General features: G+C 40.5%; 1 protein-coding gene across 9 annotated transcripts in view; it reads right to left on the reverse strand.

The window, feature by feature from the left end:
• The window catches only part of LOC122828789 (cyclin-dependent kinase 17-like), a 52,470-nt gene that overhangs the window by 19,309 nt on the left and 7,766 nt on the right, over positions 1–25,395 (reverse strand). For 5 of the 9 annotated variants that reach the window (XM_044112724.1, XM_044112687.1, XM_044112706.1 and 2 more), the window contains 2 exons: positions 15,492–15,652; positions 11,253–11,414 (listed from right to left, as the gene is read on the reverse strand). In XM_044112724.1, coding sequence (XP_043968659.1) covers positions 11,253–11,414; positions 15,492–15,652 — 323 coding nt within the window. Of the gene's footprint in view, positions 1–2,132; positions 3,571–11,252; positions 11,415–15,491; positions 15,653–25,395 lie in introns of those variants that run through there. The other 4 variants (XM_044112758.1, XM_044112741.1, XM_044112750.1 and 1 more) reach the window with 3 other exon arrangements.

Below are 25,395 nucleotides of genomic sequence, written 5' to 3' on the forward strand. Positions count from 1 at the left end.
CCCCTGCCTGTATAATATAGACTTGTACAAAGTGGGCTATTAATTTAAATAATTCTGAGATATACAAATTATGGGTGTTATATAATAATTTTATATAATAATCAATATTATAAATTGTCTTTTATTACAATTTATATCTGAAGGATGGATTTGTTTCTCCCAAATAAATTTTTGAAAAACTAAGAACTCAACTAAAGATTGTTTTAGAATGATTCTGCCAATACACCATTGTGTAGTAAAAACAGAGAAAGTACTATGCTGTGTAGAGTCTTATCTGGTTGTATCATGTCCCTATACTAATAGTATCACCTCCTTTACCCACTTTTTCCGTAAGTTGTGTGCAGTAAGGAAGAACCTGAAACCCTCTGTACCTTTGACCCCTTGTTAAAACAGGAAGAAGTCATCTAATTTAAAAGTGTCTTGGCTGCAAAAACAACAGATAGTTAAGGCTTGGTTGACATTACTTTTCTTAAAATAATACTTGTCTGGATGGAAAAAAGGTTGGCAACAATCTGGAAGTATCTCTGTGTGTACCTTTAAAATGAACAACTGACTGCAAGACTGGCAAGAAAGTAGAAAACCTGGCTAGTTAATGATTAAAGATCTCTTGTCAGGCAATAAGCCTTACATTAATAAGAGAAAAATAACAGGAAACTAAACACTCTAATTTGCTTTATCTCTAAAATCCAATTTATCTGATACTATTTCCATATAGCTGATTTTAAAAAGAGAATGGCTGCTAACACACTCACTTGTGTGCTATTGTTACAAAGTTTTACTTCCATATCTAACTTGTTAAAGCTTTAAACATTGTTAAAGAACTAAATATTGTATTGATACAATTATCTCATAGCAGTAGCTGTAGCATGTTTTCTCATTAAATGGAATAAATCAGGCTATATAATAAGTCAAGGTTATTTTGTAAAACATTTTTGACAATTTCTTTAAAACATCTAAAATATTCTAAGGAGATTATAAGGAAATTATTTTACCATTTGTTATGTCAAATGCCTGTAAGTTGATAAAAGGAAAACATGACAAATAGTAAACAAACGTATTTATACGTAAATTTCAGTTTGTGTTCAAACGTTTAATCACATCACACTTCTGATGTAAGAATACAGGTAATAACAGTAATGAAGGTCAGGCCACGGAGCAGCCAGTTGTCATATAATCAAGAATTAACTTTCACAACCCAGATGGTGAAACCTTAAACTGGAGGTAACTGATACCAGAGTCAAGGGAAACTGATCCTGGGCATCTACAAATGAACAGAAAGCCGACGCAATTCCACAAGGTTGTGACAAGTGAGTATTGAAGTACTACAAGTCTAACAAAGAAAGCCCTTTCAGAGGGCCCTGATCTTGCTTGTTTGCATATACAGTCAAGTAGATGAGGGTAAATGAGATAAGACAACATGTAGTGGGAGGAAATTTCCATCACTATGCAAACCAAACCCAACAATCACCCCAGGTTGTTTCACATTCAGTACAAAGCACAAATGTCACAAACTTCTTGTTCCACCACATCGTCTTTCTTATATCTCCTGCAGCTCTCCTTTATCCTGTTTCTCTGAAGACAAAGAGCAGACAGTAAATGTCACAAGTTACCCCTGTGTCCCTGCATGCAGACCGGTTGGCCTAGTTAGGGTTGCTGACTAAATGCTAGAAGACTGAGCGGGATACTTTCAGGACAACCTCACCCAGCTCTGCATGTGCTCCAGGAAGCTGGAATTCTATATAGAGCACACAAAAAAGAACTTCAAAAGAAGGATGCAAAACCCAGTGAGGAGTAACCTCAAACTGTGAAGAAAGTCACAGAAATCTTCAGATTTTTAACTCAATATTTTTACTTACTGCTCTTATATATATATATATATATATATATATATATATATATATACTATTTTATGTATACAAATCTATCAGTAAGATTTGTATAAAAGCTTCCAGTGTGGATGCAACCAAAAGTCATCTTTAAGTTTGGATGGATGAAAAATAATATTTGTAATACTTGTCAAATATTTGTAGCCAGCGTTTTTACCTATATTTGAAAGTTGCATACAGTTCCAATACATTCTCGGATGTTCAGGATCAGGGTGCAGATGAGCTGCTGGATGAAGACGGACTTACCAATCCGGTTTCCTGGTGGGCGGCACGAATCCAGCATTCGAAGCATACGGAACGGCGACAGCCTCAGAGGGGTGTCTCTCTCCCCCATCCTCATCCCCTCTCCCATTTTAGCCTCTCCCACCTTGGAGTCTCCCACCCTGGGAGCAGGTCCAGAACACCCTTGGGGTTTGTCTGACATATCCGTTCTTGAAGAAGACTCACAGCACTAACATTTGAATATCTTTAAATGTTCAGAAATGGATTTCACACAGTATAAAAACTAAATCCAGGCCCTTTCAAGGAACTGAGGTCACTTCAGATGAGGTTTTAGTCAATAAATCCTGACAGGAGTCTTGTTTAAGAAGCTGTGCACAATTAAAGGTCCAGGCTTTCCGTCTGACAAAAATCCAGTCTACTGTATTGCCACCGGAGCTCCAAGCAGAGGTCTAAGATTATGAGGACAGTGCAGGCACACTAATCACAGCAGCAACTCCCTTAGCTGCAACTCCACTTCAACATTCTATCTCCCTTTCAGGGTATTTTCTGTAGACTCACTCTCCCTTCACTTCTCTTGCTTTCTCTCTTCTTTCTCTCTGCAGTCACACTCCTTCTGCTGACTAAGGAAGGTCAAACAGCGTGCAGGTAGGTAAAATGCTGCAGAGATTGCCCAATGCATGCGATGTCTCAGAATAACAGGTGCTCTGTCTTCATTTGTATCTTCATGACACAAGCAAACAAACACGTGCAGAGATTCACAACACATTTATCTTACCCCTCCTAGGGAAGACAACAGTTTCATCTGTCACATGCTCAACTATCTGACCTCATCGGCTACCAGATCTTCTGTATCCCCTGTTACTTTTCTTTTCACCTGACGTCCCGATTCCTCTTGTCCTTGTTTTTTTTTTCTCTCTCTCTCTTGTGTCAAATGTTTTTTCTCATGTCCTCTGTGGTCCCACTGTTGTTCTGCACACCACTCTATCCAGGCTGTTATGCTGCTTACTCCCTTCCACTTCCCTCTCTCGATCACTCCCTCCTTGCCTGTGGCGCTCCTATCAGTGCTTCAGTCCGCTCGCTGCCTCCCTTCACCTTGCCGTTACTCCCCTCCCTCTCATGTGATAGCAGTCGCTTTCTCTCCGCCTCCTCTTGTTACCATCTCTCCCTTGCTTGAGCCGAGATCGGCGATGGTATTGAAGATCGGTGCTGTCTTTCCAGTCATGAGCCGATGACAACATTTTCTGCATGATCAGCCTCTTTCTCAATCCCATCCCTGTTCCCATCCTCTCTCTCATGTTCACTGGCTCTCTACTCTCTGGCTCCTTGTACTTATCACTCTCTATGGATAAAATTAAACCCTGAGGCTTTTTGATAGATGCCTCTGGCATCTTAGCAGCTTTTCCACTTTTTCTCACTGTCCTTCCTCATGGGCGTGACACAGCACAGTATTTTTGGCACCAAGTATCACAGCTCATTTCTTTAACATGTCTTACCTCACATGCAGAAAATGTTCCACCTAAAAAGACATATCACCTATGTGACTGTTTGACTCTGGTTTACAGATAACAGAATTCTAGGGCCGTACATTATCTGGAAATTCTGTAATACTACTGCTGAATACTAAAACAATAGTCAATCTTGGCAAGTAAATATACATTAAGGTTTGTCAAGGGCAGAGAAAGTCTTTACACACAACTAATACACTACTGGCATACAGAATGTCCATGCTTGAGATATAACATTTGACAACATATTGCATAGAAGCAGTGCTTTGAGATCCCAGTATTGCAAACACTGATTTTGTGATTGCAGTTTAGCTTGGTTTGCAGTACTGTACGCAAATACTGAGCGAGTAGTACTAGTATTAAATAGAAGTATGAAAATACATCAGTCAAGGCAACTTTAAATGACTAGCATTGGAGTTAGCGTCGGAGTTGAGTAATCTGAACCCAAACTACAGGTTGTTGTTGTATCGTTTATAATTTTGTCAGACACATAGACAACAAGTGAGTTCTGTGGCCTCATTTGTGCAATCAGCTTATAAATTTAATTTGTGTAAATTAAAAAAAACTGTATTTGTAAGCCGTGCACATTATTTTATCTAGCAATTCTATGCTTTTTTTAAACCCCTTTTGATTATTCTCTCAATGATCTTCATAGTGAACATCCTTGTCTTTGTCTGTGTTCAGGAAACGAGTCATGAGCTGATGACTCGTTTGATGTTTATTAAATCTTGACAAGTTTACAAACCAAAAATAAGTTCATAAAACCAGAAAGAAATTCCACAGATTTTGTTTTTACCTTTACTGAAAATGTGCTAAAATAGGTGACAATCTCAACTATCATCAACCTATCTTAAAAGAGAGACAATACATACAGGGGCTGGTGCAGAGAAAGGATCAGCCAGAACAAGGCATGCATGATACATTTTTACTGGTTAAAGATCTCAGTACCACATAAAACTGTAAAGGTTTCACGAGTAAGTATTGCTTATATGAAGACATGGATCAAATAGGATCTGAAAACCACAAACGTTGTCTGCTACACAGTTCATGCTTAAAGAACTTTGAATGAATTCGCCGCACAAACTCAAAGTAACCAGTATTTTCCTCAGCTTCATGGAGCAAACCTCTCTGCTTGCCCCACTGTTTATGCACACTGATTATTACTAATCAATAAAATGTGCTCTTCTACAAAATGTTTCTTTTTATTCATTTAAGTAAATAAAGTCCAACGGAAATGTACAGATTTGTTTAACATCTCTGTGCAAGAAGTGTGAGAATCAATTTCTTAATGAAAAACATTAGTGATGCAAAATTAACTAGATAGTATATTACTGATCTTTTCTCACTGAAAAGTTTCAAAAAGTTTTCTTAGTCAAAAACAAATGAAATGTTTGATTTAGAAGGTCTTTCTGAAGGAAGTGTTTTATTTTCAGTGATTGTCAGGTGTGTGGAGATTGTGGGGACACTTATACTTACACAGGGGTCTACCATTAAGTTGGCTGTGAGGCGAGTGTTTATATAATTATCTAAACACTCACAATAGCTTCACACCTAATGAAAGGATCTCACTAAACTTTGCAGGTGTGTAATTGAGTCTTTAAAGGTGGACGTTAAAGACGGATGTGATTTGGCCCATTGGTGCAGAGAGCTTCTGTAATAAGTGTTGATGACTAAGTACTCATGGGTGCCAGGCTGCCAGCGGTAATCTCCTCTTTTTCAGATTGTCATGCATATTTCCCTCCAGGTTTTCTTTGGAAGAAGGATCCTCGATACAGCAGTAGATAATGCCTTAAAGAATTATTTAGACAAAGTGGCACATCTTGGATGGATACTTCATCTAAATGTCAACAACATAAAGTCATAAAAGGCCATCTCTCCTCACAATAATTAACACTATAAAGAGCTGATCCACAAGCTGGTGATAGATAAAGCCTCACATCCTCCTTCATGTCGGTTTTCAGGCTGTCTTGTAAACATTAACTAAGAAAACACTCTCATTCAGAGGCTCCCACACCCTACTTGTCAATAATGATAAACCTAATAACCATCCATTCACAGCTGATATCAGTTTGTTTATTGTAAATACATTGACTAATTCAAGTATTTCCTAAAATAACAGACAAATACAATTCTTAAAATGTCTGCGTGTGGAGGGGAGGCTAAAAAAGTATTTGTAAAAGATTTCAGCATTTTGGTGTTTACTTTTTTGAAAATCTGCATGCCGTGTTTCAGTAGTCACAGTCTTAGATTAGAGCTCTGGTCACTTACAGTGAGCTGCAAATAAAGTGATGGTTTCCAAAGATGAATCCTTTAGCTTCAGGCCAGAAAAAACATCAAGGATAAAAAGCTCTCCACTCAGCCCTTCACCCATCACTGTTTCCACGTCGCTTTACGTTCACAAACACAATGTCAGACTCGAAACAATTTCCCCTTGATCTGAAACCATCCCACACTGCTTTTTTGCTCCTGTATAGGCCTCATTCACCATTATACTGCCACCTTCTTTTAAACATTTCTAGAGTAAAATTATTTCACAAAAAACAGTGTTGTCACATTTTCTTTCTAAAAATAATATATAATGCAGCCCGTCTCTACACTAAGCTAACAATAACAATCAAAGTGCATTTTTTATCCCTGAGGAATATGCATAACAGAGAACCATACGCACAAGCCTTGGAGGGCTTGGGAGATTTTAAGTCTCCAGTAATTACCTCTAAAGCTCTTCTCTCCATCTTAGGAATCTTATTATTCAATTACTGGGACTGGAGCGCCTCCTGTAAGCTTCTAGCTCTGTTTACGTCGATCCCCAATATCCCAAACCCCCAAAGAACACATTTGCACATTCGGCTTTGGAAATTACCAGCATTCATTAGCAACGTCTTGCTTAAGCCTCAAGCGAGCTTACAACACCAATCACAAAAAAAAGTAGTCCGCCCCATTGTTCTTATCAAGTCCAATCCAAGAGCCCGTAAATGGATAGCGGGGAGCACAGCATATGAGGGAGAGGTTTCCAGCTATTAATGCAGTATTAATGTGCTACATTTAATCCCTTTCACTGATGAGGTCTCTGAAGGTGTGCAAATTGCAGGGAGAAAATTCTTTTATCTTTGCATTTAATATTTAAATTCCATATCTTATGTACAAAGAGAAAAAGAGAGGAAAGGGGGAGCAAAGGAGAGGAGACATCTCTGACATTATCAAAAATAGCAGCTTGCGACGCATTTGGAGACGAGTTGGCAGCTTTTAGCAGAGTTGTTCTCTCTGTGAAACCGACAGGATGGCCGACTAATCCTCAACAGTGTAACTACACATTTTCACACAAATACAAAGGCAGAGATGAGGCTGCATCGCTAATCGTTCCTCACTGCATGTGTGGGTGTCGCCCTATTTAGCAACAGATTAATGCAAACCTGTGAGTTGGGCACACACTTCTAAAGAACAGAATTACCACAAAATACCACGTTATTTACCGACCTGTGTCTGTCCATAGAGTTGTGGTAAAAAAAAATAAATAGAATTTATTTAAGTTCTAAGGCTTTATAACTGTTCTTATTCAGTCTTAAAACTGGATAACTCCATATATGAGTTGACCTTTTACATTGTAGTTTAAGCTGTAACAAGAAGTGCAGAAATAGCACATAAAAAGCTAATCACACCCAATGATTTGATCAATTTTCAAACAAGTTGTAAAAGTAATACCTTATGGGTCTTGTGTCACAGTGTTTGAATAGTTTTTAACAACCTTGCTTCTGTCTATGAAAGTTTACATGCCATTATTTATACACTGTCCTTCGTAGTTTCTGCCAAAGCATTTATAGCAAGTTGCGATCTGAACTTCCACCAGGCCCCTAATGCTCATCCATCAATTTACTTTTCAGTGATTCAGTTCAGGGTTGGCTTCTTGTCTGATTGAACACTGCCTCAAATTTGACTCTACGGCTGCTAGTCTTGATTTGAAGGAACTCAGTGTTTTGACTGTTTCAGTTTTCTGGAAGTTTGTACCAAATTAGTGAAGCATAAAAAACAGGTGCTGCTTCTCCATGTTTGATTCTGGTTCTGGGGATGCAGAGTAGACCAGAACTAGAAGACCTTAGTGGTCTGGAAGGTTGACACAATGACAACAAGTCTGTAATATATTTCGGTGCTAAACCATTTGGTGATTTAAACTAAGGGCTCTAAGATCTGTGTTTCTGCTGGTATTTCTTCAAAACATTGCAAACCTAACAGTTAAGAGGTCTAACAGATGATTCTTACATGATTTTTGTGGTGAAAATACTATAATTTTTCTGGTCTCAAATTTCCATCAATGCAAGACCATTGGATGGATGGATAAAAGCATACTTGTTAGAATTTAATTTATGTATCATGTAGGCAATAAGATGTGTCTCTACTCTCATTCCGTTTCATATTTATTTCTACACTTGACTTAACTTTTAAATTTTCCATGTTACGTAGGAGCTGTTTTTACGCCAAACGAGCTAAGTGAAGCCTGTGGAGGCTGAGATGTAGTTTCTCCATATTTGGGTGAGATTTTAGTTGGTTTTGAACAGTCTGACCTTAGAGTAAAGCTGCTGAAACAACCACTTTGAGGAAGATTAGCAGCTGTTCTCTGTATTTTCCACTTGTGAAATGATTGTTTTCCCTGTGACAGTCTAAGAAATGACCTTATAAAAATTGCTATAAGTGTGTTTATAGGGATGTTTATAAAAAAGCCGCAGCTCTATCTCTAAGATTCCTCTTTATGTCTTTTCTTCTATGAGTTATATTAACACACCTAATGCTCCAGACCTGAAAACTGCCAAAACTTCAGCAATAATAGAGGTAATCAGATTTGGAGACAATCGCTGAATCATGCGCATTTGATTAGCACCACCTGGCTGCAGGCAATCCTCTTAATTATTATGAAAGTAGGGTGTAGTGAGGTTATTCATATAATTTTAAGACATAATAAGGACCAATTGGTATGTTAACCATGCTCAAACATTAACACAGTAGAAGTAAAGGAGATTGTGCTCTCCTTTTACCTTAACTCATAAAGACGAATACAGAGGGCGGGTAAAACGATGATGGAGAAAGTGAGAGACAGAGAAGTGGTGGGTTATCTCCTTAGTGCAGCAGGACAGAGAGATTGCATCAAGCTGCTCAATTAAAGGATGCAACGTGCTCCGACTGTCGAATGGCACACAGTGAGTCAGCAAGACCAGCCAGTTGGCAACACACACCCACAGAGAGTCCCCCCATATCATTTCAAGCTACACCTTATCAGCATTTTATTAATAGAGCATCATCTATTCTAGGTTCTGAGTCATGAACTGAGCCTTTTGGGGGATCTTCAGAGCTCAGAAGCAGATGTGGAGTTCAAAGTCATTCCACCAAACCAGTAATTTGTGGGGTCTGGCTTATATTTTCAGTTCTACATGAGGGTTAGACTACCCACTAGTTTGCTAACTAAAACACATAGACCTAAGCCATCCATCATAAAAGACATCTTGATTAGATAACGTGCAGTTCCCTGCAAAATATTCGTACCCCTTGAAAATTTTACCACTCTATCATTTTACAAACATAAATGTAAACGTACATTATTTTCATTTTAATTCGACAGACTTACACAAAGCAGAATGTAAATAATATATGGTTTAGAATAATAGAATAATGTGTGGCTTAGATTTTTATTCAGTCCCTCATTACGTTGTAGACGTCACCCCTCACTACAGCAAGTCTTCACATTTCTAAGAACTTTTAATCCTCTACACGCTGAAGGTTTTGTCCATTTTACTTTGCAAAACTCCTAAAGCTCAGTCAGACTGGATGGAGCGCAGCTATGAATGTCAATTTTTTGAGCCTTGATAAACATCCCTAATTAGATCCGGTATGCAAGGTAACTGAGTCGTTCTATCAAATAAATATGTTTGATCGAAATTACTATGTTTAGGGTTGATGTCCTGCTTAAAGGCAAACCTCCATCCTAGTCATCATTTACTTTTAGCAGTGTACCCTGCCCTACAGCTCCTGACATTAGCCATCCAGCCAAACTCAGAAATGAGATTACAGAGATCCATAAAGCCTAATGCAACATTATATAATGCAGACAGTATTTGTGGCTTCAGTATAAGCATGGATTTGTATTTGTGCATGTTAGGTTACGGTTTTGACTCTCCACATCATAGATAATATTTGCAAAAAAGTCAAACTCTGTCACAAGCACATTGATCTATTCTGGCATAAAAAAAAATTAGACCAGTGTCAGTTTTCCACCCACAGGTGGCAGCAACATCCAGATCCCTCAAAATTAAACACATGGATCAACTGCAACAAGGTTAAAGAAAACAGGAATGTTTGTCTCATTATATGTTCCGCTGGGATTCCTTGGCATCACATTTCGACATGGATACATTATCATATCTTAAGCAATTCTCAATAAATATAAATACACCAAGCAATACAGAAAGGGAGCTGTATGGACATAAAATGCAGAGCTGAAAATTGTGCTGTTGTAGATGTCAACATGACACAAGGGAGATGTTGAAGTCACAAATTTTTACTATTTTTAGATTCAAATAGCAATAAGTAAACTTAATATAAGACATATGGAGCTAAATGTAAAAGCTTGAGATTAGGTTTTTACTACAATAGAATAAAAGAGTTTTATAACAAAATATAAATCAAAAGTGGAAAATGACATAAGCTCAAACTGATACTGAACATCTCTCTTTTAAAAAGAAATCTGCAATAAAATATTATCTTATAAATAATGTGAGTTTGCAAATGAAAGGAACAGTTTGGATTCTGAAGTTAAAGTTATCTGATTATCTGCAGGTTTCACGTTGAGTGAAGTGACCACGGCAGGCATGGACATTAAAAATTATCAGACCATATGAATACAACTATATTTATTGTAAAAATAAATTATATATTTGCTCAAGTTATGCGTAACCGGGTCTATTTTAATATTTGTATAATAACACAAAATTTGAACAACCACGGAAAAGGCTGTTTACCACAGAGGTTCCCAAAGTTACGGTCGCAACTATGTAACAGGCAGCACACTCTTCAAAATCAAATGTTATAGGAGAAATAATCAAAGACGCTAAACACTGATTTTAAAAGCTACAGTCTATATACAAGTAACTAAATTAAATAAATCCAGTAGCTGCTGATGCTGTTTGCGTTGTCATTACTCTGTTTAATTCACAAATTAAACATGCTACAAATGATAACATGTTATTTTGTTGTTTAGAAGCTGAATAATTTGGAACCCCCTGATATAAGAAATCATTTTACTAGTTAAGGAAGGATGTGATATCTCCAACAAGGACAATGCTGAGAACCTTGCTACGTTTGGAAATGAAGCAACACCACAGCATATACTTATTAGAATCAATGTTAAATTTGATCCAAGCAAAGGGAAACAGTATGCTATCTTGAAAAGAAAAGGAGCCAACTTAATTTTACTGAAAGATTCCTCGGACATTGGAATATTTACAAACACTGCAAAGTTTGATATATTTTCTTATCTCAGTTAGGTTCAGGTATGACAAAAATACCAACAGAAGAAACCTTTAAGGGATCAAATATACTTTTTTTGGCACTGTGCAACTAACTTGACATCTGTGTTTACATGTATGTGTGATTATACCCAAAGATCCAGTCCTGTGCAGGCTCAGTAAGGCTCTTTCCCTCTCCAGCCCTCCACCTGGTTCTCTGCGCAAGGCGGTGCGGCCCAGATGACCGGCATATTGACGCAGGAAGGAGGGAGCACTATGAGAGGCAGGAGGGTGCGCTGAGCACACCACGGGCACTGAGATGCACAACATACAAGGGCAGGCATGGAAAGAGACAAAAAAGGAAAGAGAATGGAGAAGAGGAGGAAAAAAAGACAGAAAAGATTCAAAAAGTAGGACAGGCAGAGAGGACCAAAATACAGGACACATGAAAACAATTGGAAATGGAAAATGGAAGAAAAAGAGAGAGGAAAAAAGAGATGACACAAAGTAACACTGAGACCAAACACAGAGTCAAGCAGAATATGGTACACATAGGAACAGTACAATATGGAGCAATAAGAGGTAAAAAGGCAAAGAACATGTGCAGTTGCTGTGTTCAGTTTAGAAAATGAAGCAGCAGCGGCACATAGCAATTTGAATGTGAAATTAAAAAATGTTAGGCATGCAAACTGGAAAACATGTTGAGTCACAAGTGATGTGGACAGCTGACAAAAGCAAGACATGCAGAAGGGAAATCAACACACAGACTGAAGAAAGCAGGCAAGAAAAAAGTGAAGCATGACAGATTTTTAACCTTACTGTTGAACTTAATGGTTCTTCTTAGAAAGCAAAACCCTAATGTTAACACTAAGAATGTATGTTTTGTCATTTGCACATCATACTAATGAGAATTAACACATTTGTTTCTGAAGAAAGAGGATCTCCAAAGGACGGATAATTACTTCAAATAGAATTAAAATTCTATGATTTCAAATTGAATGTGGAAAAATAGAATTATAAAGGAAAAATACGTTTCTTCACAAAATTTTCTTTCTCCATGATAAGTATTTTTTAATCAGTTTTGCAAAGATACAGAGATGAAAACATGTAGGAGTTTGAGCACATGTGGGCAGGGAGGTGTCACAGAGAAGCAAAAGGCCATAAGAAGACGGTGATGTAGAGTAGTTGTTAAAGTTTAATGCCCCTTCTTTTCTCATCCTCCACATTACCTCCTCTAGCCTCTTTGCACTTGCCGCCCGTGCTCTCTGAAAATGGACTGACACAGCTTGAGCTATTAAAAGCTGAAGAGAGGCATGTAAAAATGTAAAGATGGAAGCAAAAGCAGAAGAATGCACTGACTAAAACAATAATGGGGTATAGATGCTGCAGCGGTCAAGCTGGAAATCAAGACTTTTGCTTCTGATGTAAAAATAAAAATTTATCACAGAACAATGCAGCTACAGTATACCGTGTTCCAAATTATTATGCAAGTGATATTTTCTCAGATTTTCTTAAATGGTCAATGCAAATGACGGTCACTATAATTTTCAAGTCATGAACTATAACAGTATAAATCAAATTTTACTGAACAAAGCTTCTGCTTGAATTTCTTTGCAGGATGTCAGAATATCTTCCCAGAGCTGCTGGTTTGATTTGAACTGCATTCCACCCTCAGAGCTTCTGCTTGAGGAAACACCAAAGGTTCTTAGTAGGCTTGAGGTCAGAGGTCAGAGGATGATGATGACCACACCATGAGTTTCTCCCCTTTTACCCCCATAGCAGCCAATGACACAGTGATATTTCTTGCAGCATGAGATGGTGCATTGTCATGCATGACGATGATTTTGCTACGGAAGGTACGGCTTTTCTGAGGTCACTTTCAGACCTTGAGGGTCTCTGAAGGGGCTGACCAATGATTCTCTCCCTATGATTTCGGCCCAGAAAATGTCTCCACCACCTCCTTGCTGATGTCACAGCCGTGTTGGGATGTGGTGACCATCTACCACCAATCCGCTACTGCATCCATCTGGAGCATCCAGGGTTGCACAGCAGTCACACAATCTTTAAATTTAATAGCACAACAAAAAATGTAATCTTTATGACACTTAAATCCAATTTGCATAATAATTTGGAACACAGTATATAGCTTTAAATACCACTTTTCTGAGAGGCGTTTATTATTTTTGCCAACATTATGCCCCGTTCTGCAGGTTGAAGACTTGATTTTCTGCCTGGTGCCAGGATAGGATGCGAACACTTACAAAAACAACCTTGAAAGCCTCAGTGTGAGGTCTCACATTTCTACATTGAGAGCAGAAACTGTAACCCTTGAAGATGCCCAGCAGATGGCATCCAGAGTTTCAAGCAAACCTTGCTTTTCTCAATATGAGCAAAGACGCTGTGGTTTGCTTGAAACTGAAAACACAGAATATGAGGTCACAAGACTTTAAAACTTTGTGCTATTCTGTCTTTTAGCCTTGATGACCAAGATAAACATGGAAGTTATTTGTGATGAAGCTGATGAAGGTGTGGGTGGTGATGAAGAAGAGGGTTAGGGTGCTGTAAAAATATTTGCAAGTGTGCAGGCTCGCCCTTTATGACTCTATTAGATACAAGACACAGTTTTACATTCATACTTTGGGGCTGAAAGCACATACGAGCAACCAAATGCATTATTTCTGTGAAATCAAGTGAACAACAAAAATAAAATATCTGTTAGCAACAATAACCAAGAATACCATCTCCATTAAATCTGTGATGATTAAAGCATCATAATTTTAAATAAAAAGCAATGCACAGATGTACTATCAAAATGAAGATTTCAGAGCTGTAGCTCTTAGTTCATGAGATTATGGAAAACAGCATCCCCCACAGCACACTCAGGAAAGATTTGAAATATAATGAAAAAGTAATAAAATAAAATGTTACCTTTGGAGATCTTTAGATTTCACCTTGATTTCATACTCGGAAGAATATTAAGTCCTGGATTAGAGCTCACAAGACACTTAATCAACTTAGTTTTGCACCCAATTCAAATTAAAAACTGTCTCTATTGCATAAACGTAATCACGAAAGAGGTTAGATTTTTGTTCATTTTCTGTGTGGGATTATGATACTGTAATGCAGGATTATTTTTAGTTTGAAGCTTTTTGCACATCTTTACTAGGAACACAGAAACTGTGGAGGATGCTGTGACTGAAACCAGGCAAAAATAATAAACATACATATTCTTGAAGCAGAGAAAGTGCATGACATCATGCTTATTTTTTCTTGTCGTCCTCTTTTTGCAGCATGAGAAGGTCTGCATATAACTTATTAACATAGTAATGTTAATAAGTGGATGAATGTCTCAAGAAATGTTGACATTTTTTCAGATATTATTTTAGTCTCCAATGGCATGGTTATGGAAATAGTAACAATTTCTGTTTGGCCCTGTACTTCAGCTGATGAATCCTTCAGAGTTATTTATGTAAAGCTGTTTGCTCCACATTCAGTTGTTTTGCATTTGCGATATGCTTTGCTGTTGCACAAGACTGACAATGCAGATCGCAATAAGGACAAGGAGATGTACATGTCTATAAGCTATTTTCGCATTAACTCCTGTTCTCAGCCATTAACACACCAGAAGGGCAGAAGTGTTCAAAGATTTATTTATTTTTTTTACTTGAGTTATTATTATTCTGTTTAATTCTTGGGAAAACTCCAGGTTCTAATTCAAAGAAGCAAATGCCAGATTTGACATTTATTATCAGATTTGATAACAAATCTAAAAGAATGAATCACGTTTGAAAGGGTTTTTCTTAATTAAGTTATGTGGACTTTATTTTATGGTTACATATGGCATAAAATATTGAAAAGTGAATTTGCCTGTAAGAAAAATTAGGCATCTTGTTTCAAAAGATTCTTCCCATTCTTGCGAAATCAAAAAAAAAAAAAACCTAATGTTTTGTAAGATTTGATTCTTTGTGCATCTGGCGCTGTTTTAAGCTCTACCAACATACTTTGGTTAAATGCATGTTAGGGTGAATGCAAAAGTCAGTTCTTTACTTTTGTTAAAGTCTCCGGATGTGAATGTTTCACCCTGCTGTCTAGAGACAATGTCAGTTAGAAAGTCTCTAATAAAAAAGGCTTGGTGTAAAAATATTTAACATTTCTTTAAACGTGCAAACTTTGGAGTAATGCTTCTCTCGTGTTCTCGTTCTATAAAAAGTTTACATTTTGAAAAGAATGTTTCCTCCTTGACTGTCTGACTCTAATCTGTCCAAATCATTGAGCTCCTTTGCACTGATACAATGTCTGTAATGCAGGACTTCTTTTGAACACAGCTTTCATTTCGGCATGTTAAGGTGGTGATGTAAACGAAGATATGAAACTGAGAGTACATGTCTCACCGTTGTCCCTGGCTGTGGATGGCTCATCCAGAGACATCTGCTCCGCCAGTTCAGACAGCGAGTCATCGACAGGTCGAGCACTTCGTAGAGACATGGATAGCCTCCGCTTGATTATCTTCATCCTGTCCATCTTCTCACCTCCACCACTGGGGCCCACTGGCCTAAGGAGCAGGAGTAAAACAGCATCAACATCATGATCATCAACATTTCTCTAATTACACGAGTGAACCCTTTATACACCTTTATAATTTTTACTGTACATCGAAACCGCTAGAGTGGAGTCCCCTGCACATTTTCTAAAGTTCTTTGGGCTCCCAATGATTGTGTTTGTTCACACACCGTGAGTTTTCATTGTTATGTGTTCCAAGTGCAAACACTGCAGAATAAAAGACAAAGAATGAGAGACAGACAAACCCAGAGAGGGAGAGAGAACAAGAGGGAAAGAGAACAAACAAAAATGTACCCCACCCCCCCCCAAAAAAAAAAAAATCATGTAAATGGCTGACTGTGCAGTTCACCAGAGGTTTTAGACAACAGAAGCCTTCCCAGATGAGTTGTGATTGACAAGCATAGGCATGCACAATCCCCACAACTAGTAGGAGACGGACAAACAAACTCTGATATGCTTAAAACTAAAATGAAAACTAATTAGTATTTATGCATTACAACTGGTCGGTTCTGTGGTAGTAAAGTCTAAGCTGGGATCCATGGACAACACCTTAATTAAATCACAAAATTGGTCTTTACTTATTTCTTATAACTAATAACACACTGAGCATACAGCTGCACGTAAAATGTACCCTATTGTTAAAATAATGAGCAGTGCGAGCAAGTTGTTCTTTCAGCTGAGATTCACACTTCAGTCCCAAGTGGCACAGAATGGTTTAATGTGCAAATTTGCAAGTTTTTATTATGAGTTTTGCTCTATGTATATATTGTATATACAGCAGGCCAGCACAACGTCTGAACTAGAAGAAAAACTGAAGCGAAGTGCATTACCACTGAGTCCTGCACTGCAATCATGGCTGCATTTCTTTTGTGGGATGTCCTCTAGCAGGTTTGCACGTCTGTATACTGACCTTTTTGCTCATTCTTTTTTGCAAAGTAGCTGCAACTCATTCAGATTAAATGGATGATAGTTTATATGAACTTAGATTTTCAAGTCTTCCCACAGAATTCCAACAAAATTTGGGTCTGCACTTTGCCGGGACCGTTCTATGGAATGTTTGCTCTAAACCGCTTCAACTAAAAAAAACTTTATTCATAGAGCACTTTCACACACAAATGTTTTACAGAGGTTAAAATGCGGTACTGATATTTTGGTTGTTTAGAGTTGTTATCCTGCTGGAAAATGAATTGCCGCTCCAGTCCCAGGTCTTTTACAGCTGGCATGTATTTACCTCCCCCATCTTTGATCTATTTTGCTTTTCATCTTTTCTCACATAGCGTTCCCAAAGCATGATGCTGCTGCTACCACTGTGTTTTACAATGAGAATAGTGTGATGTGGCTTTTGTGCAGTGTTACGTTTGGCACCACACAGAGTGCTTTGCATGTAGGTAAACAACTCTTTTAGTCTCATTAGACCAGAAGCCCTTCCATTTTTTTTATTATGTTGTATTTTGGCTAGCAGCAAACAGGACTTCATTTGGATTTCAATTGCTTTCTTCTTACTCTTCTTCTATATAAGTAAGGTTTATGAAATACACAACTAATAGCTGTTGACAGTTTCTCCCATTTTACCTGAATTTCTGCAGTTCCTTAAAAGTTGCCGTAGCCCTCATAGCTGCTTCTCTTTTTCCTGCCCAGTTTGAGTGGACAACCATGTCTTGGCAGGTTTGCAGTTATACTACTCTCTTTCCATATTTGACTGTTTCGCAGTCAAAATGTGAAAAGTTTGAACCATATGAATAATTTTCAAAGTTGATGTACTTTTTTTGCATGCATGCACTTTGCTGTGGATGGCTTGGTTTTATACTCTAACTACATTTTGCTTTGCATCCTCAAAGTAAAGGCAGCAAGCGTTTCTGTTTCCCTTCCACTTCCCGCTCCCTCTGTCTAATCCAAAAGAGGTTCTGGAGCTGATAAGCACACACACCAAAGTACACACCAATACGTTCTGCGCCCACTGCCCTTCACTCTGAATCCATCCTCGGAGGCTTCAACAAAAGCCATTCATCCTTTCAAACTCTCAGTCTGTCAGGCCTATTAGAAACACACAGCGCTTCGAGGGAACATCCTCACGGAGGACAACTGGCTTTTCTCTGCCAGAAGATGTGCACAGGCAGAGTCTTTATTTCCAACAACATTGTTTCTGCCAGTTCATATGACCACGGTTTGGTTTTTCTCTCCAAGACATGAAGTTTAAGTCTAGAACAAAAGAGTGAAAACAGAACAAACCTCTTATTTCACATCATCCGTTACTTGGATTATTATGGTACTAAGCTCCCTCCCCCCGCTGTTTTGCATATTTTCCCAGACTCCATTAAGAAGGAAGCCTCATGCAAACTTGAAGCTATGATCCACAAATTATCAAGAATAATGAATCACATTATAAGAAACAGCTGGTACCCATGCTTTTCCTATTACCAAGGTAATACATTGAAATGTTATCATCAATGCACAGGGGTGCTCCTGTTCCAGCGCGCGGACATGCAGGCACACACACACACACACACACACACACACACACACACACACACACACACACACACACACACATTAAGTCTTCCTATCTTCACAGGGACTTTGCATTCATTTCAATACCAAAACCTGACTCTTCCCCTAAACCTAACCATTACTATCTAATCCTTAACCTGAAAACCTAACTTCTTTTTATGGGGTTTGGGGGTTGGCCCCATAAGGAGCAGAGGATCCTCACAAAAAGCATTTGTAGGAAAAATGGGTCTTACCAGCAGAGAAATGCAAAAACACACACACACATCATGACAACTAATTTCACAGTCTTAATCTTATCTGCATTGATATAGCACGAATATATCAACGTAATAAGAAACCCATCCACCACTGGGCAACAATATAAAGGAGCACTGCAGACTGCAATACTAACTGATCTATGGGCAGATATAGCACTACTGTGCAAAGGTCTTTAACACTCATTTCTTTATTTTTCTCTCCTGAGCGGGAAGCTTTTCAGAAAGAAAGCTTTCTCTGTGTTTTAAAGGTCCAAACTTTTTCTTTGTACTTTAGACATGGTCATTTCAGAGGAATTTTGTTGATTTTTTTTTAACCCACCTAAGTTTGATCTATGAAACATTCAGACATAAAAAGGCTAACAAACCTATTAACCACGTACTGTTTACATCTCAACAAAGAAAATTTTTTTAGAATCTCTCCTCAGTAGCAGCTTGTCACTAACAGAAAATGTTAAACTTTTTTTCCACGTTAAAATGCTACAAGAAAGTCTGACAAATTGGAAACAAAGCAGAAAGAAATCAAGAATGGCTTACACAAAAAAATCTGTCACTTTAGAAAAAAATGTGTCCAAAATGATTAAGTCACACAGTGGATTTAAGTTTCAAGCAATATTTTAATTTTAACAAAAGTTTTGTTGTATTTTTTCACTGGAAGTAATAATAATACTCTGGAGTGGCCCAGTCAACGCCAGTACTGAAAATTGATAGTGAGGGAGATAAATATTAAGACTTGGAGGAAAATAAAAGAGAAAATGTCAAGATACAAGAGGAAATATGCAAAAACAGCCAGCAATAGTAAAAGGGTTTGATTACGGTGATGTCAAAAAAGTAATTCCAATGATGACTGACAAAGGTATCTAAAATGTTAGCCTTGTAAGAGGCTGTAAAATGTAAATGAAAATGTTTTTTTTTTTTTTTAACATATAGTCCTTTTGTCTTGCTTTGTTATCTTTTGAGAGAGCCCTGTCTTAACTCCAATAATAAATAAAATTGTTGGTTGAATGAAAATAAAGTTAAATGTAAATCTGAAAAAGACATTAATAATCTTGGATGTGAGTATAAATATAACATCTTAATGCTGTGTGTAATTTACATCAGACATCAAAACCTGAATCTAGGAATTACATCACATTTAAATTTGACAAACGGCAGAAAAACACTTAAGTTTGTTAGTTGCTGGTATGCTAACTTCTAGCAATACAAGTTGACAAAAATGTATTTCTTCCTATTTTTGGTCCTTAAACACCAAAAGAAAATTCCACAGAGGATGCTGCAGTTCCATGGATGCTGTAATAAGACCAATTTTAGAAGAAAGAAAAGTCACACACTAATATTGAACCATTTTCAGCTTTGATTGCAGCATGAGTTTGCTATAATATCGTTTCAGTGAGTTTCATTTATGAACATCCAGACCTGAATTAACTTTTAAAGCAAGATTTTGTCGAAATGATGGGCGAGCCAAACAACAATGCGGTTAAGAACTGGACTCAAGTTAATTAAATCCTGGCATTGTCAATTTGGAGTCAGGGAAGATGAAATCCAGAGAACAAATAGCCTGGCCTTTCAGCATATTTATGAAAACAGTTGAGCTCTTTTCTTTGGCATATAAAGTTTCTGATAACCTAGACCTGACCAATTGCAGCAATCCCAGATCATAACACTGCCTGAACAGACCTGTGCTGTAAGCACCGCATGTCATGTGTTCTGGCCCATCTGCCTGCTTTGTTTTCCTCCTCAGCCCTTACCTCTCCAATCAGCTCATCTGGCTCACCTGCATGCTGCTGCACAATCAGGCTCATGTCATCCACCTGTTCACCAGCAGTTATATTCAGCTCTCAGGCAGGCAGACGGTGCCAGATTTTTGAAAGCCTTTGTGTGAGTAGATATCCAGCGTTTCCTCTGTACCTGACCACGATCTTGACCACGTTTTTGCCTCTCGGAGTTTACTGCCCTGTCTAGCCCTTGTCGGATTTTCTACTGGATTCTGGTTTCCGGACGTGACCCTGTTTCTGCTTTTTGACTTCTGCCTCTGCCTCGCCCCTGGATTTGTCCACCTGAAATTGCCTGCACGTGCTGGACCCTTTGCTGTACCCTGACCACTGATCTTCGCCTGTTCCTCAGATAAGTTACCTCTTACTGCCTTTTCATCCTGACCCCTCTCCCAGATCAACCCCAAGGGACTGCTTGTTGTCACAAGCTACCTAGACTGTGTTTTTCCCTCCCACTACACCTCTAGAAGAAGCTCCTGTCCTGTTACTGGGGGTTGCCGGTCCCATATCCTGATTCCTCATTAAAGGCTTGTTTCTTTAACTTTGTGTCTGACTGAAATTTTGGGTCCTCAGCTCTGATCGTTACAGAAAAATCTGGCCATTAAAGATGGACTCTTCGTCAGCACAACAGTGGCGCACCAATGTTGACGATTCAATTAATCGGCTTAATGCGGGCATGAATGAAATCATTACCATGCTTCGTGACATGTCTCCTTCTCATGAGCAGGCACAACCACAGGCCCCTCCCCAGCCAGCTCCGATGGGCCCTGCGTTCCAGCCTGCTGCTGTTAAGGAGCCTCGTCTGACCCCTCCTGAGCTGTTCAAGGGAGACTCTGACCAGTGTCGTGCTTTTCTCACGCAGTGTGAGATTCACTTCGAGCTGCAGCCCTCCTCTTTCCCTACTGAACGTTCAAGAGTAGCTTTTGTGATCTCACTTTTGTCCGGCAAGGCCAAACAGTGGGGTACAGCAGAATGGCAGAATGAATCAGTTTCCTGTTTGACCTACTCTGCATTTTCTAAGGAACTGATTAGGGTTTTTGACCCCATCCTCCCTGAGAGAGGCAGCTAGGGGCCTACTTTCCTTAAAACAGGGAAGTAAGAGCGTGGCTTCTTATATCATTGACTTTCACTTGTTATCTGCTGACAGTAACTGGAATCAGGAGGCATTAATGGATGTGTTCATGCAAGGTCTTAGTGAAGATATCAAGGATGAGTTGGCCACTCGAGATTATCCTAAATCTCTCAAGGACCTTGAGGACTTGGCAACTAGGATAGATCTTCGTCTCACTGAGAGGAGAAGGGAGAGACGTCACAGAGGGGGCTCATCTGCTCCATTCTGCTACTCGGGCCCCCGTTCCGAAGCACCAAGCTTCCCCCTCCCCTCAGCTGAAGCACCAGATCCTGAGCCGATGCAGCTGGGGAGAACAAAGATTTCCATGGAGGAACGTTCTCGCAGAAGGCAGTTTAATTTATGTTTTTATTGCGGAGGCAAGGGTCACATGGCTGCCAAATGTCCGTTAAAAGGTCAGGCTCAGTAGATGAGAGGAGAGAGCTACTGAGCCATAGTATTTGGTCCATCTCCTCATCATTTTCTTTCTCTGCTAACATTGTGGTCTCCTCCATCCCCCACCAGGTATCAGTCTTCATTGACTCAGGAGCTGATACTGAGTTTATGGATGAGTCTTTTGCCAAGGGCCTAAATATCAAACTCCTCACTACTCCATCGATCCATAATGTTCTGGCTTTGGATGGACATCCTATTAGCCGGTCCCACCTCATCACAGAAAAGGTCAGTCTGACGCTTGGGGGTAATCATAAGGAGGAGATTGTTTTTATTATTATCCAATCACCACAACTACCCATTGTTTTGGGGGCCTCATGGCTTAAGAAACACAACCCTCACATCGACTGGCAGGCCAAGGAGATCTTGGGCTGGTCAAAGTCCTGCTCTGCCACTTGTTTGCTTTCCGCTTGCACCCCTTCTGTTCCAGACAATGCCATTGAGGAGACTTACCCTGACTTATCCAGGGTGCCATCTGATTACCATGACCTGAAGGAGGTGTTCAATAAGTCCCGGGCCACTGCGCTTCCCTTTCATAGGCCCTACGATTGTGCCATTGAGCTCCTTCCAGGTCGTCACCCCTAAAGGGCGTTTATATTCACTGTCTGCTCCCGAGAACGAGGCAATGAGGAGATATGTCGAGGACTCCCTCAAGGCTGGAATCATTCGGCCATCCTCATCTCCTGCTGGTGCAGGGTTTTTTTTTGTTGGCAAGAAGGATGGGTCTCTAAGGCCATGTATAGATTACAGGGGCCTTAATGCCATTACAGTTAAGAATCGGTATCCTCTTCCCCTCATGAATTGACTTTTGATCAGATTCAGGGAGCCAAGTTTTTCACAAAGTTAGACTTGCAATGCATACCATCTTGTTCGCATCAGAGAAGGAGATGAATGGAAGACCGCATTCAACACCCCCACTGGTCATTATGAGTATTTGGTCATGCCTTTCGGGTTAACCAATGCACCAGCGGTCTTCCAAGCTCTGGTCAATGATGTCTTGAGGGATATGGTTGGGCAGTTTGTATTTGTCTACCTGGATGACATTCTTATCTACTCTCGGGACCTGGATTCCCACAAGTGCCATGTTCGATCTGTTCTTCTTCGTCTTCTCCAGAATCACCTTTTTGTTAAGGCGGAGAAATGTGAGTTTCACTACTACCACCTCTTTTCTGGGCTACATAATCTCACCCGACAAGGTGATCATGGATCCTCTAAGATTTCGCTGTTGCAGAATGGCCCACGCCCACTGACCGCAAACAGTTGCAGAGATTTCTTGGATTTGCAAACTTTTACCGGCGCTTCATTCGCAACTATAGCCAAGTAGCATCTCCACTTCATGCCATTACCTCGTCCAAGGTCCAGTTTACGTGGAGCAAACAGGCAGATGAGGCCTTCACTAAACTGAAGTCCCGGTTCACCACTGCTCCTATTCTTCGGTCCCCTGACCCTGCAAGGCAGTTCATTGTGGAGGTCGATGCTTCTAGCACTGGGGTAGGTGCTGTCCTTAGTCAGAGAACCTCTGATGGTCGGATTCATCCTTGTGCTTTCTTTTCTAGGACTTTATCCAGCGCTGAACGTAACTATGATGTGGGGGAAAGAGAACTGTTGGCTGTTAAGTTAGCCCTTGAGGAATGGAGACACTGGCTGGAGGGGGCCAAAGACCCATTTCTCGTTTGGACAGACCACAAGAACCTGGAGTACTTGAAGGCAGCAACACGACTCAATCCCAGACAAGCGAGGTGGGCTCTGTTTTTTGGACGGTTTAATTTTGCGCTCTCTTACAGACCTGGGACCAGAAACACAAAACCAGATGCCTTGTCAAGAATTTGTGAATCCTCTGATTTGAGGGCAAGTGGTGCAGAAGGTTTCATCCTCCCTGACTCAGTAAGGCTGACGGTGACCATGTTGGAGCTGGAGAAGGAGGTCAGGGAGGCGACTCAAGACCTACTGGTTCCAGCCTCATGCCCCTCGGACAGACTGTTTGTCCCAGAACACCTGGTTCCCAAGGTACTCAAGTTCTGCCATAAGTCCCGTCTGTTTTGTCATCCAGGCATCAGTAAAACCTTACAGATTGTTCAGTCTCAATTCTGGTGGAGCTCCCTAACCAAGGATGTTAAGGAATTCATTACGGCCTGTCATCAATGCTGTCAAGCCAAGTCATCTCGGCGCCCACCCTCAGGACTGCTGCGGCCCCTTCCCATCCCATCCCGCCCTTGGTCACACATTGCCATGGACTTTGTCACTGGTTTGCCTGTTTCTAATGGTTTCACTGTCTTGTTAACCGTCATTGACAGATTCTCTAAGATGGTCCATCTGGTCCCCCTCAAGACACTCCCTTCTGCAAAGGAGATGGGGGAGATTTTGGCACAGGAGGTGTTCCGCCTCCATGGTCCCCCTCCATGGGCTCCCTACGGACATTGTCTCAGACAGGGGACCTCAGTTCGTCTCTCGCTTTTGGAAGGAGTTCTGTGCCATGCTTGGCATATCCGTCAGTTTGTCGTCAGGTTTCCATCCCCAGACTGATGGACAGACCGAGAGGGCTAACCAGGAGATTGAGACCAAACTCCGTATCCTTTGTGACGCTGACCCCACAAGGTGGTCACACAACCTGCCATGGATGGAACAGGCCTTAAATGCTCTTCCCTCAAGCTCCACTGGTCTTTCACCCTTCTACATTGTCCACGGGTTCCAGCCACCAGTGTTCACTATTCAGGAGAGGGAGGCTAAAGTACCCTCTGCTCATGCTGCGGCCATGAGGTGCCAACGGGTTTGGAGAAGGGCAAGGAAAGCCATGATCAAGACATCAGAGGTGCAATCCAGGTCTGCCAATCGGCGTCGGGTTCCTGCACCAACCTACCAGGTTGGCCAGAAGGTCTGGCTGTCTTCCAAGGATCTCCCCCTACGGGTGGAGAGTCGGAAGTTGGCACCTCGTTTCATTGGTCCCTTCCCAATCTCAAAGATTGTGAACCCGGTAGCGATCCGCCTACAGCTGCCCCGTTCCATGAGAATTCACCCTACATTCCATGTGTCCCGGGTCAAGCCCTACACCGTGCCTCGTCTTGAGCCCGCCTCCAGGCCCCCTCCTCCCGCCCGGTTCCTGGATGGAGACCCCATCTACACGGTTCGCGCATCCTCCGGTCCAGGAGGAGGGCGTGGCCTCCACTACCTGGTTGATTGGGAAGGCTATGGACCAGAGGAACGGACCTGGATTCCTGGACGTTTTGTCATTGACAAGACCCTCCTGAGGGACTTCCACCGCCGCCACCCTGACCAACCTAGAGGTCCGTCGGGAGCCGGACCTTAGGAGGGGGGTACTGTCATGTGTTCTGGCCCATCTGCCTGCTTTGTTTTCCTCCTCAGCCCTTACCTCTCCAATCAGCTCATCTGGCTCACCTGCATGCTGCTGCACAATCAGGCTCATGTCATCCACCTGTTCACCAGCAGTTATATTCAGCTCTCAGGCAGGCAGACGGTGCCAGATTTTTGAAAGCCTTTGTGTGAGTAGATATCCAGCGTTTCCTCTGTACCTGACCACGATCTTGACCACGTTTTTGCCTCTCGGAGTTTACTGCCCTGTCTAGCCCTTGTCGGATTTTCTACTGGATTCTGGTTTCCGGACGTGACCCTGTTTCTGCTTTTT

Source organism: Gambusia affinis, linkage group LG01, assembly GCF_019740435.1.
Source record: "Gambusia affinis linkage group LG01, SWU_Gaff_1.0, whole genome shotgun sequence".
In the NCBI taxonomy this organism is placed as follows: Eukaryota; Metazoa; Chordata; class Actinopteri; order Cyprinodontiformes; family Poeciliidae; genus Gambusia; species Gambusia affinis.